This window comes from Leptonychotes weddellii, chromosome 4 (genome assembly GCF_054177405.1).
Source record: "Leptonychotes weddellii isolate Sample4059 chromosome 4, ASM5417740v2, whole genome shotgun sequence".
NCBI classification, from domain to species: Eukaryota; Metazoa; Chordata; class Mammalia; order Carnivora; family Phocidae; genus Leptonychotes; species Leptonychotes weddellii.
The window spans coordinates 49,328,976-49,342,257 of record NC_138372.1 but is presented as its reverse complement, the minus strand read 5'-3'; the positions used below and the strand labels follow the sequence as shown (position 1 = coordinate 49,342,257).

At 36.7% G+C, this 13,282-nt stretch overlaps 1 protein-coding gene across 1 annotated transcript in view; it reads right to left on the bottom strand.

Moving 5' to 3' along the window:
• Positions 1–11,447: 11,447 nt before the first annotated feature.
• Positions 11,448–13,282, bottom strand: part of LEPR (leptin receptor) — an 84,284-nt gene continuing 82,449 nt past the window's right edge. The window contains exon 19 of the mRNA XM_081818567.1: positions 11,448–13,246. Within this exon, the coding sequence (XP_081674693.1) occupies positions 12,419–13,246 (828 nt within the window). The 3' untranslated portion in view covers positions 11,448–12,418. The remainder of the gene's footprint in view (positions 13,247–13,282) is intronic.

Below are 13,282 nucleotides of genomic sequence, written 5' to 3'. Positions count from 1 at the left end.
TAGGCACAGAGGAGGGAAGAATATTTTTGGTTAAAGATCTGAGGATGAGCCCAGTCTTAGGCTGGAACATGAGAAATCCCTGAGGATTATTAGAGGTCCCCACCATTTGGGTTTGTTGATTTCGAGGGAGAGGTGGTGAATTTGTGGTAAGGATTAAGGCTTACATGGTAGTGTCCATGTCAATAAAAAATGTGCAAGGTTATCCTCGAATGGAGAAATTTCTCCTGGTGAGTTAAGACAACATTTTTGTTATTGTTTGATAGAGTCAGTTTACCCACATGCTTACTGATTTATTTGCTGAAGAATACAAATTGTATCTCACTCTGTCCTGGGTTCCATTTCTTACTTATTGGTATCATACGGTGGTTCCTCCGTGTAAGTCTACACGTGGCAAACCCTAGGTACGTTGTTATTTTCTCTCATGGCTTAATTCACAATGTGGGCCTGTGATTCCTGGATCTTAAAATTCATGTTTTTCATTCCCCAGCATGATGCATGAGCACCTGCCTTAGCCAACTCCTAGGGAAGCCACCCTGCGGTACAGGTGACTTTGCCTGGAGAGCTGATGCATAACCTAGCTATCATAAAACAGACAACACAAACCTACAAAAACACCATCTTGGGGCGCCTGGGTGGCTCAGTCGGTTAAGCGACTGCCTTCAGCTCAGGTCATGATCCCGGAGTCCTGGGATCGAGTCCCGCATATCGGGCTCCCGGCTCGGCGGGGAGCCTGCTTCTCCCTCTGACCCTCTCCGCTTTCATGCTGTTTCTCTCTCTCTCTCTCAAGTAAATAAATAAATAGAATCTTTAAAAAATAAAAATTAAAAAAATAAAATAAAATAAAATAAAAAAAAACACCATCTTGGCCTGACTCAAATCAAGTCATCTAAAGCTAAATTTCGGCTTCTGCTAACATCTTGCCATTACTACAAAGCCAATGGCGACATTTTCCGATTTGTACATTCCTTGGCATATGCCTTCCAAAACCTGCTACTCCTTAAGTGCATAACATTTCCAAAGTAATGATCATAGTTTGTTAGCTATTTTAAGTAGGATTAACATTACATATCTGCAAGGGATTTTTATTTTATTTTATTTTAAAGATTTTATTTATTTATTTGACAGAGAGAGAGAATACAAGCAGGGGGAGTGGGAGAGGGAGAAGCAGGCTTCCCGCCGAGCAGGGAGCCCGATGCGGGGCTCGATCCCAGGACCCTGGGATCGTGACCTGAGCCGAAGGCAGACGTTTAACGACTGAGCCACCCAGGCGCCCAGGGATTTTTATTTTAGAAAACTAATTGTCCCATGTGTAATGTTTTAGAATCATACATTTTTCTGCCTTTAGGTGTATAGATTTCTGATGAAGTTAAGGGTGATATAGCTAATGTGCATCTCTTATACCCCCAGGTACTCTCTGGCATGAATCTCTTCTTTCTAGGCCTGATTTTTCTCTCTAAAAATTTTCTCTCTTCTACAGTGCTCTACTCCCCACAGCCAATGCACCTCTATTAATCTCCTTATTCTCCAGCACTCTTGGCCTACACATCTGGCTGAGCTATTGAATCTAGCTGGAAATCTCAACTGGGAGCAGTTTCTATGCCCAGTCCTTATGACCACAGTCTGCAGCACAGACAGTCTTGTTCCAGGCAATGCTGGGCACATGTTGCTGAAGTTGCTGCAAGGAAAATCTAGGGAATAGAAGCAGTCAATTTGCTACAAGGACTCTAATGGGTCAGTTGCCCTGGAGAAAATAATTAACATTTCTCACTTCAAGTGCCCTCGACTGCAGATCAAACACATCCCAGCTCAGAAGGAATAGTCACCTCCTGTGTACCTCTCACCCACTTCACCAAGATTTCATTTCCTTACAGCCATTTTTCTACTTAACTGAGCCTCGCTTATTAGATATGAATCATCCCTTCCTCCAATGTTTGGATGACACTGTGAAATTTACGAGCTGTACCAGTGTGGTACTTCGGTGGATAGGGGCTTTAGAGCACATGGCACTCAAGGTGACCTTCCACCTTAAGTTCCTGCCCAACCCCAGGCCAGGGAAGAGGCAACAGGTGATTCTTTGCACAGCCGTAGACCATGACAAGGGTGACAGGCATCCAAGCTTAAAGGACTGCATGCATATCAGTAGTGCTGGGAATTACTGAAACTAATTATATCTTCTTCTGTTATCTAGACTGGGGAATACAGAGCAGATCTCGAATCTACACATATTCAGAACTAAAGATGCCACCAGAGCCAGGCTGAGTGGGGGTTGGGACAGAAATCATGAACTTAGCATCTCCTAGAACTGCCTCAGGCTCTGACAGGTAGCTGATTCCAGTTCCCAGCTCCTGGCTAGATCAGAAGTAGTTGGCCAGATAGGCAGGTGCTCATGGATCATCGCTGGAAAATGAAGAGGGGCAGACCTAGAGCCCAGGCCTTTAGTCTTAGGGTAATTCAGAAGGTAATTTTTGAAAGTAAATCTAAAGTAGTCTAATTCATTCTATGAAATAACTTCAGTTCTGCAAAGGTGAAAGATTTCACATTCAGTTGGAACCAACTAAAAGTACTAAGTAGGGAAGATTTTAGCATGTAAAAGTTTCTTAAGTTTTGGAGATGTGTATTGGTTTTGAAATAGGTTGATAAAGTAACTCTTTTGCAACTTCATCATTCCCAGATTATAGGGAAACACACCACAGAAGATCTAGCTGGCTAAGGTTATTTTCTGGAAATAAATACTTCTTTCTTTAAATTGACATAAATATCCTCTGAAATCAAAAGAGTTTAACTCACTCAGAAATATGCAACATCTAAAAGTATAGGATGGGGTCTAAGACCGAATAAAGTACAATCCAAAGATATCTATATACCTAAAGCAGAAAGTGGGTAGACTAGATAGTCTCAAAAAGACAGACATCCCATTGCAAAACATCTACCTCTCAATAAAAAGTTAATGAAATATTCAAGGTCAAAAATCCTGAACAGGAATGGAAACCAGAAAGATATGAAAACAAAAATTCAGATAATAAAGTCAGAAAACTATAGAACACCTAGTTAATATTCACTTGAGTTTCAAGTGAAAAAAATATATATTTCATGGGTAATACTTGTACTAAAAAAAATTATTTTTTTTAGTTGAATACAACTAAGGTGGTCTGTATTTTATCTGAGAACCCTATCCCTGAGTCAAATGGTTAATGTTTATTCAGTACTGGGAAATGAGGCTTTGTCATTGCAAACAGTGGAAGCTAAACCTGAGAGCTTCAGGCAAAGCTAGGACCCTCTTTCTGTCCAAGGAAACCAACATAAAAATTTGTCTATATCTCCTATACATCTCTGGGTAGAGAAAAAAAATATGTAGCTCTAATAACTCTCCCTATGAGAACATGGAACTGGGATTCAAATTCGTACTTACAATATGGTGGATGAAACTACAAGCTGAGAAATTAAAGTTCTAGAAGATTGGTTGGACCCCTGGTGTCAGGCAGAATATGCAAATCCACTCTAAGGAAAGCATCCTTAACCCAGATCTTTTAAAGTTTCTAAAAATGAAGTTCAGCTAACTGATTCCATAATTAAAAACCCATAATTTAAAAAAAAAAAATACAAGAGTAAAGAAGTCACTATGAGTTAGAGCTAGCAGAAATAATCAATTCAGAAGAACTAGGACTTCAAATATTGGCATTATCCGCTACAGAATATAAGATGATTACTAAAAAGTTACATTAGAAATAGATATTGAGGGGCGCGTGAGTGGCTCAGTCAGTTAAGGGGCTGCCTTCGGCTCAGGTCATGATCCCGGGGTCCCGGGATCAAGCCCCACGTTGGGCTCTCTGCTCAGCGGGGAATCTTTCTCCCTCTCCCTCTGCTAGTGCTCATGCTCGTTCTCACTCTCTGTTAAATAAATAAATAAAATCTTAAAACATAGATGTTGAAATTTCAAAAAAATAAACATTGAACAAGATATAACGAAGATGACCAGCACATTTGAAAAAGAATTACTCACATTAAAAAATGTCATTGAAATTTAAAATTCAATAACTGTTTGGTAAGGCTAGGCTGCTCTAACAAAAACTGCCAATAATAACTCGATGTCTTAAAGGAGACAAGTTTATTTTCTTCTCTATATAATATTCTGGGGGAAAGTTCAAGGGACACATTGAACTCACTTCATTTGACCACTCAGGGATATAATGTGCTGCTCTGTATCCTCTGAGTCCTTATTTTCTTCTACATTTTGGGGAGCGGGTTATCTTGGGTTCCACTAGTCAGAAGAGAGAAGAGAGAACAGAGCAGGTATATAGCTAGGCCTTACATTTCCCTCCTGGAAGTGGTATACATCTTTTCGGAGTTACATGGGTAAGAACTTAGACTGAAGTGTGCCCCTTGGCAATGTCTCCTCCCATCGCTGCCGACCCCAGGCAAACTGTGACCTACTTTCTATAACCATAGATTACTTTGAATTTCCTAGAATTTTAAATAAATAAAATCATTTGGTACATACTCTTTTCCTTTTTTGGTCTGGCTTGTTTCACTCAGTACAATTATGCAGAGATTCGTCCACGTTATTATGTATATTAGACTAAGTACCTTAACTGCATTTCACAAATTTTGATATGCCCCTCAATACTGTCTTTAAGGACCAAACTTTTCCATTTTCCTCCTCTGCATTCCTCAGAATTTTGGCTTGGTTTTCCAGTCTCTGTGGTTCTGATACTGTCATCTGTCGTTCCTGCTGACTCTCACTAATGGGATCTGTGTCCTTGTGTAAGTGACTCGGTCAATAACCATATGTTCCTTGGAACTTTGAGGTCTTCTGGGTCTAGGCTGAAAGTTGATTTACCCAGAGACCATTTGTATTTGCTTCTGTGATGGATCTTAAAGGCTCAACCAATCTGGGGCTCCTGAATGTGAATATTCTGCTTGTGTTTCTGGACCACACAAGTGGTATAAATTCGTGCCCAAAATCCATGTGAATGAAAATCTGAGGATAGAAATCTGAGTGGATACAAACCACAAAGGTAGGTAGCTCCCCCCCTCCTTTTTATTTTTTCTACTCAGTTCAGAGTAGTGGCTTAATTAGAACATAAGCCCCAACATCTTCCTCTGCTGAGCATGATTTTGTCTTGTTCACTTCTGAGGTTCTCTTTCTATGAAAGGTCTCCCTACTCTTTTTCTTCCGACATGTTTCCCTCTCAAAACTAGGCTATAGGTCATGGAGATCAATTGATTCCAAAGTTACTTGGGATTTCCTTCAATGTAGCCATACATTAAAATGATTTTTTAACCTATTAATTTTTAGATAAGCTATACTGAGAGAGATTTCTCAGAACATCTAGTATACCATATTGCTGGATAAAGAAAGCTTTTATGTTACTTTTGAGAAGCGGACACGTGTACAAATAATAGCTATTTGCTACTAGATAGTTGTTTTCAGGTGTTACAATAGAATTAAAGCAGTATCTTCATGTCCTTTAAAGTGCACCATGATTTCCACATGCCCTATACTTGAACAAATTCGATAACCACTGGTACGTTAAAGAGAAAAAGCAACAATTATTGTCAGAAGTCTAGTCCTTTATATGATAACCATGTATTTAGTTTGTCAAAACTGGGGCACTTATAAGAATGAGAGGGATCATTATATATACCTAAAGAAAGACTTGGACAGGCACAGTGGGATGGATAGTCACCCTACTTATAACCCCACATCTAAAGCATGAAGTTTAGAGCACTTACCACATTTCTATTCCCTAGTATCAAAGGTGGATTCTGAGAGGAATTTAATATTGCAGCTATGATATGAATTATTTGTCTCATTATTTAGGACGATACAAGTAACATTTCCCTCCCCAAATTTTTAAATTTATAGGCAACATTGGGCAACTAAATACTGTTGTGATAACATTTTTCAGTACTTTTATGTTAGCTATAATACTTTTATCTTAACTACAATTGAAATACCAACAGAATTATTTTTACAAAAACTTAATGATGCTAAAATTGCTCTGGAAAGAATAACAATGAAGTATAATGAGTAGGGTTGAGGAATCCATCCCTCCAGATATTAAAACATATTGAGTAGCTGGTGGTAATTAAGAAAGTTAGTACCAGATGAAAACAGACTAAACAATCAATGCGAAAGAATAGAGAGCCCAGAAATAAACACAAATATACTTGAGAATTAATAAATGATAAATGTGACATTTTATGTGAGTGAGAAAAAAGATTGTTCTCCCAGAATCAAATTGTGTTGGGACAACAGATTAGACCCTTGGAAAAAAAATAAAAGCTAGATCATTATTCCACTCCTTATAGCAAAATTAATTCCAAATAAATTAAAAATATTAACCCCAAAATAACAGCACAAAATACCAGAAAAAAAAGTAGTTATTAAGGAAGTCACAGTTGATCTACAGGACAAGAAAGTTCTTTAGGATGAAGGGAAATTACCCCAGACGGAAGCACACAGAGATGAAAGAAGGAGCAGACTACACTGCAAAGGGCAAATTTTAAAAACTATTTACTGCTTAAAGCAACAATATAACAACAGTTTAGATGTTTATGAAATACATAAGAATAAGATCTATGACAAAACAGCAAAAATGGCACGGAAGGGGTTAATTAAATGTTACTCAAAATCATTACATGTTACAGAAGTGCAAACCGAAACCGTGAGAAACTATTGCACGACCATCAGAATGGCTAAAAGTCAGAAGGCTGACAATATCAGTGTTGAAGCAGCAGAACTCTTCTGCATTACTGATGGCAGTGTAAATTAGTCCAACCATTATTTGGCAGTATCTATTAAAGCTAAATTAGAACCTATCCTGCATTCAGCAATTTTACTCCTGGGTAAATACTCAGGGGGAAATGTGTAAAAATTCATTAAGCTATACACTGAAGGCTTGTGTATTTTACAGCATATAAGCTATATCTCAATTAAGAAAAACTAAGATCACATATGTAAAAAAGAAAAAGAATTATAAGAAATTAATAAAATTATAACAACCCAAGAGAATTAGGCAAAGAATATGAAAGTAGAGAAAAACAAATGGCTTATAAACATGAAAACAGGCTCAACTTCATTCATCAAGATGAAATTAAAATATCAAAAAGATACTTCAGGCAATTTGAGTTGATTTCTTACACTTGTAACCAAGATTCCTGACAAGTAGATTTGTAAAAGTATGCCAAGACCATTATGTACAAGAATGCTCACTTGAGTATTGCCCATAATAATAAAAGATTGGAAACAAATTAAATGTTCACCAGCTGTAAACTGTTAACATAAATCATTGTACTTTGATACAATGGAACACTATGAAACCATTACAAATAACGAAACAGGTATATATGGGTTTATATGGGAATATCATCAAGACATATTAAGGGAAAAGGGTAACTTTATGACAGCAAGTGGAATACAATCCCAACAATATAAATTTTTCAAGAGATATGTGATATTGTAATAACAGGTTATTCTGGGGAATAGGAACTGAGGACCAGGAGGGGAGAGACATTTAGCCTTTTTATCTGATATTTCTTTGTACTGTTTGAAATTTTTCCTGTACATATTTGTTCTATTTACAATTTAAAATTAGAAAGCAAGAAAGACAATGTGTCTGAATACTAGCCCAAATAGTGGTTAAAAACTCAAATTGCTAGAAACCTAAATGACAAAACAAATGTTCACAGATCACTAAATCAAGATTTCTTAAGGAAGTAAAGAATAAAACTAAAGAGCTCCTGATGTTTAAAATGAGTAATTTTTCATCATAAGTGGCTATAATGCCAGAAAAATTTGGTGTGGGGTGATGCATTGAGTAGATACCCTAGACAGTAACGATAAAGGGACATACTTGCATCTAAAATGTTTTCAAACCTCTTTTAAAGGCAAGGTATTATGTAAGTATTTTGAAGATATATTATCTCTTTTTTTAATTTTTTATTTACTTATTTGACAGAGAGAGAGAGAGAGCACAAGCAAGGAGGAGAGGGAGAAACAGACTCCCTGTAAAGGCTAACAATGTATAAAAATTTTATATTAACTATTTATATAAACTACAAAGATTATTTCTTTGTATTTTCAAATCTTTGCTGAAACTAATCATATAATAGATAAAATAATTCTAAAATAACTTAAATTCATAGTAACTCTATTTGGGCATACAATTTCTCAAAATTCTGACATTGCTCATGATTTATGATGTTAAAAACATGAAAATATTCACAGTCATAATTTACTTTCCTTCTTTATGACTTTAGGGACATAAAGGAGAATTAGAATAATTACATTTTATAAAACAATTGGTGATCATATCTCAGCACTTGTGTTTATAACATTTATTAATGTACCAATTGTGGCTAAAGAGAAAGTGTTCACCGCATGCCAAGTACTTAATGACAAGTTTTAAAAGTACAGTATCTGCAATCTAGGTATTTCACTACAAAATTAGATAATTTTCCAAATTCTTTCTCAGTTCTAAGGTTTTTGAATGAACATTATTTAAAATATGCCATCAAAGATCCTCACAAAATTGAACTTAATACCAAACATCCTAAGTATAATTTTGAAAAATAGATATCTTCAGCAGCTTTCCTAAGTATAATTTTGAAAAATAGATATCTTCAGCAGCTTTCCAAAATAAATACTGAGTGATAAACTTTGTATAAAAATAATTTGTTCAATATAAGAACCCATGAAAACCATTTCTTGATGCTCATACAAATACATGGAATAATATCTCAGTTCTAATCCAGACCTTTGAATTCTCAACTGCTCCCCCCACATTGTGATTCAGTGCAGGAGTGCTTTACCATTTTAAATTAGTTGTTCAAGAAAAAATAAAACTAGTGACTTCTCTAGTTTCCTCTTGTAAATGTTTCTTCACTTTTTTTTTTTTCCTGGTAACTGTGTTTACATTTTTTCCCCCTCAAATGCAGCTTCTTTTCATCATAGTAGAGTGGACCATTTTAATTTTGTGTTTTAAATTTGAGAACGTGTTTTCTCAATAATAAATCGTTTGGAAAAGTCCATAACTATCAAGATGACCCTTAAAAGTGGAACAAATGTCTTTTAAAAGGTACAGGAAAGAATTTGGAAAGAGGTCTCTTTCCATCCACGTCTAGGTGACATATGGCTGCAGCATGTCCTGATCCATTCAGCATGTTGTCCAACTCCAGGTAAGCCCCGTAGGCACAGCTCTTATGGCCTAGCCTGGATCCCGAGCCAACCAAAGTAGCTTTGGAATCTGGTATCAATTTGTGGAGGAAGTTTATCTCCTCTTAGCTTTTGAGTCATCAAGATGAATATTCCTAAGGGAATGAGACCATATGTTTGATATTTGGAAAGAGGGAGTTGGCTTTATTGGAAAGGGATGAGAGAAGGTAGCAGCTCATGGCGTCATCAAACCTTATTCTAGGTCCAGGATCACCCTCTGATTTACGAATTTAATCCAAGTCTTCTTACTACTTGAGACTAGGTTTAAAAATAGAAGAATATCTGCTCCCATTCTTCTTGTCCATATGTAGCTCATCCCCAAATGTGAATACAGGGCTCCAACAGGAGGCCTCTGCTGTTACTGATAAGCACACCTTGACTTGTTTTCTTCGTCTTTGTTCTTGGGGGTTTAACCTAGGAAACATATCATTTCATTAACCCTGACAAATGATTTACCTTCAGACAAACTGTTGAAACTTGCAGCCCTAGCTCAAATTAGTAACTTCTGAGTTTCTTTTCATTAAGTTCAGATTTAGAGAGACTGATTAGTAACTTGTATTTCAATTCAAGGCCTTCAGTGAAATACTAAAAATTCCAGATTTATCCTAAGTTAAAAGTCCAAACCCATATTTCAGCTCTTCTCTTCCTTAACATTTTTTTAAAGAATCTTTGGGAAGAAATGGAGAATACCTGACCCTCCTGAAGTACAAAAATTCTAAATTTTACCTAAATTTTTTATGAAAACACACTATTTAATGACAGATAATTTTCATAAAGACCCAATAATACATAGTAATGTATATAGTGAAACAAACTTTCAAAAGTGAAAATCAGAGCCCTAACACATGGACCATAGAAAAGAACTAAATCTATATATACCAGTAGGCCAAACTGTACCACTTTAGCCCTCTCCGTGAAAGAAACTCCCTTGGCATAGCAATATTTGAGATGTTTTCATTTGTTTTTACAAACTGAACCTGCACCAGGATGATATTCATGATCTCAAGTTAATGTGCTGTGACTAAATTCCTTTCACACAGACCTACAGCACAACAGTGGTCCTGGGACTTTGAATTCACTACCGTGTATGCATAGCACGAAACCTTGGGCTGATTGGAACATCTATCAGTTTCTCTTCCCCACAGTTAATGGGTCTCAGACCACAAGAAAATGTTGTGTCTCAGGGGACATGCTCAGTGTTTAATCTCTGAGTGCAGAGATTGGAGCAAATGTAATTTTTCTGTCTCTCCTATACCATACCCTCAATTAAATGTCTATATTCTATGAGCAGCATTCAAAATAATGGTCAATTTTACCAGAACTTCCATACATGCAATAATTTCCTTCTGTTTCTGAATCTGTAAACCACTTAAAACATCAGTGAAGAAAAAATATTCTCTCGATTTATCTTTGTATGGAACTAAGGCTTTCATTCCACACTAATTATTCAGTGAGTTGATATGAGCCCTCTACCTTTCTCTGGTGAGAGTCATCAGCTGAGCATGTGAGATCCTGAGATAGCTCAATGATGCTTATGGTAGGAAACAGCTTTATTGCTTTCTAATTGGCAAATGATCATGAAGTGTAAAAAATACCTGTTGGTTGGGGTCTGAGATCTTTGTCATTGTCTAGAAATGCTCATTTCATAGGGCCTCAACTAGCATAGAGATGGAGAGCAGGATTTTCTTTAGGGTAACAGTAAAATCAGCAGGATTCTCTCTCAGTATAAGTATGAAACTGGTGATGTTTAGCAACCCAATAGGCATATTTTTGAGGCCTGAAGTATTTGTTTTGATCATACCAATCATCTTGAAATTCTTAATTATTGCCATTCAACATCTATCTCTGCAGGTTTCTTAATTTAGTTTGTTGCTCAATATGCTGTCTTTGAGTTTTGTTGCCATACCAGAAACTGAAACCAACAATAAATATTAAAGTTTTTAAGGGCAAAAACAACATCTGTGTAATTGTCACTTAATTTTCATCCAGCATTGTATTTCCACTTAATATTTTATTTAATTACAACTCATTTTTTTTTTAATGAATGGCAATTTTAAGGTATAGGTTTCAAACATAATCATTAGCATTAAAAGATCTGGGTTTAAATCTGAATCCTGGTTCCATCACCCACTAACTCTGTGACCTTGGGAAAATTATTTAATCTTCTAATCTTTAAAATGGGTGTTACAGGAGTACATGTCTCATATAATTAATTTAATAATTAATTGAGTTAAAGTATGGCAAGATTTAATACAGTGGTTGGTTATATGACAGAGAATGCTCAGTAAGTGAGAAAAAAAAAATAGCATACAAGCAAATGGGAATCAGGGAAGACAGTGATTCCAGAGTGAGATACAGTAACGTTTGGCAATCTAACTGTATCAGAAGTGACCATTGTGACATCTTTTATAGAGAAGAGTTAAGACAGACATTATGTCTTCAAAAGTGCTTTTGTTGTCATCAAAGTATTGGTTGTGGGTATTGCCATTCTAATAGATAGTTTCATTCAATGGTACATATCTTAGATTTGATACATAAAGATTGGCTTACTTGTCAGTCTTCAGAAGTATATCCCCTAGGCCAGAGCTAAATCTTTTATTTCTCTGCAACATTTAGTGGAGTACCTACCACAGAGTAAATGCTGGGGACAAGTAAATTGCAAAATCTTAAAATCACACAGACAAGTAGCACAAAATACAAATACATCACATACTTTAAAAATGTACGAGGATGCCTCTTAGGTATAAACGGGTGTATGTGCAAATCAGTGGAAAACAAAGACAACTCAAGGCAAAACAACCACACCCTTGAAGCAAGTTACATCTCACAAGTATCAGTTTGAAGTCTTCTTTCAAACTTAGGTGTAACTGAGAAGATTAGCTCTTTCTACACAGGTCTAATGTTCCCAAAAGATGGTATTTGTTGGGCTTGTTTCCAGCTAGAAACAAGCCATTGGAGACCTCCCCAGTGGAGCTTGTTAATGGAATCATTAGAAGAGTCAGTCTACATTGCCAGGCTCTTAAAGGCTTTCTCACATTTTTTGTCTACCTTACTGAGTGAGGACAGATACCACTGATTTGGGGACAATCATTTCCAATTTTGACAGTTTTCTTTCCTCTCCCATATCCACAACCATAGTGACATATATTACACTTCACATGATTCATTCTAACATAAATCTGAGAAGATTCTTGAATGAAATTAGACAGTTAGGTCACACATTTTGTTTTCCATTATCTTCTGAGTCTGAGTGGGACAAATCTGAAATTGAGGCATGTAAGATACAAAAGTCTTCTGACCAGAAGTTCCTAAATTGAAGTTATTTTCTACAAGGTGTGAGCAACTGTCCTGGAGGATTCTGATGTCAGTGAACAAACAGTGGGCTGGGAACGGACACAGCACTTGGGACTCGTCAGTCAAAAACACACCACTCTCTCTTTTTTTGATTGAGGTGACCCTTAAATAATAGACAGACCTTTCACCATTATTTTCTTCAGGGAAATTTCCCTCAAGTTTCAAAAGTTCATCCAATCCTTCTGAGAATGGAAGGTGTGGTGAAATTATATCGGGATGCTGATCTGATAATATAAAAAATGCCTGGGTTTCTATCTCCCATGAGCTGTTAGAAAAAGAACCCTTTGGTAGAGAATTTTTGCTAGAGAAGCATTTGCTGACTGAGCTGTTTATAAGCCCTTGCTCTTCATCAATTTCACTTGATTTAGAGCTGCCAAGGAGTGTGGCATATCTAACAGAGGGAGGCCTCCTGCTTTCGTCCTCATGGGCTATCACAGTGCTCTCCAGCTCAGAGAAGTTAGCACTGGTGTGCTGGTCACGGATACAAACAGAACCCTCTTCAAGATCCGGAGCTGTCAAAAGCAGAGAGACCATAGGTCTTGGTACCACCTCATCTTTATTCTTCCATGATGTGTCAACACTGATATCTTCTGAAATGGTTTCAGGCTCCAAAAGAAGAGGACCAAATATCACTGATTCTGTATGCTTGATAAAAAGATGCTCAAATGTTTCTGGCTAAAAGAAAAGACACATTTTAATGCTCAATTGTAT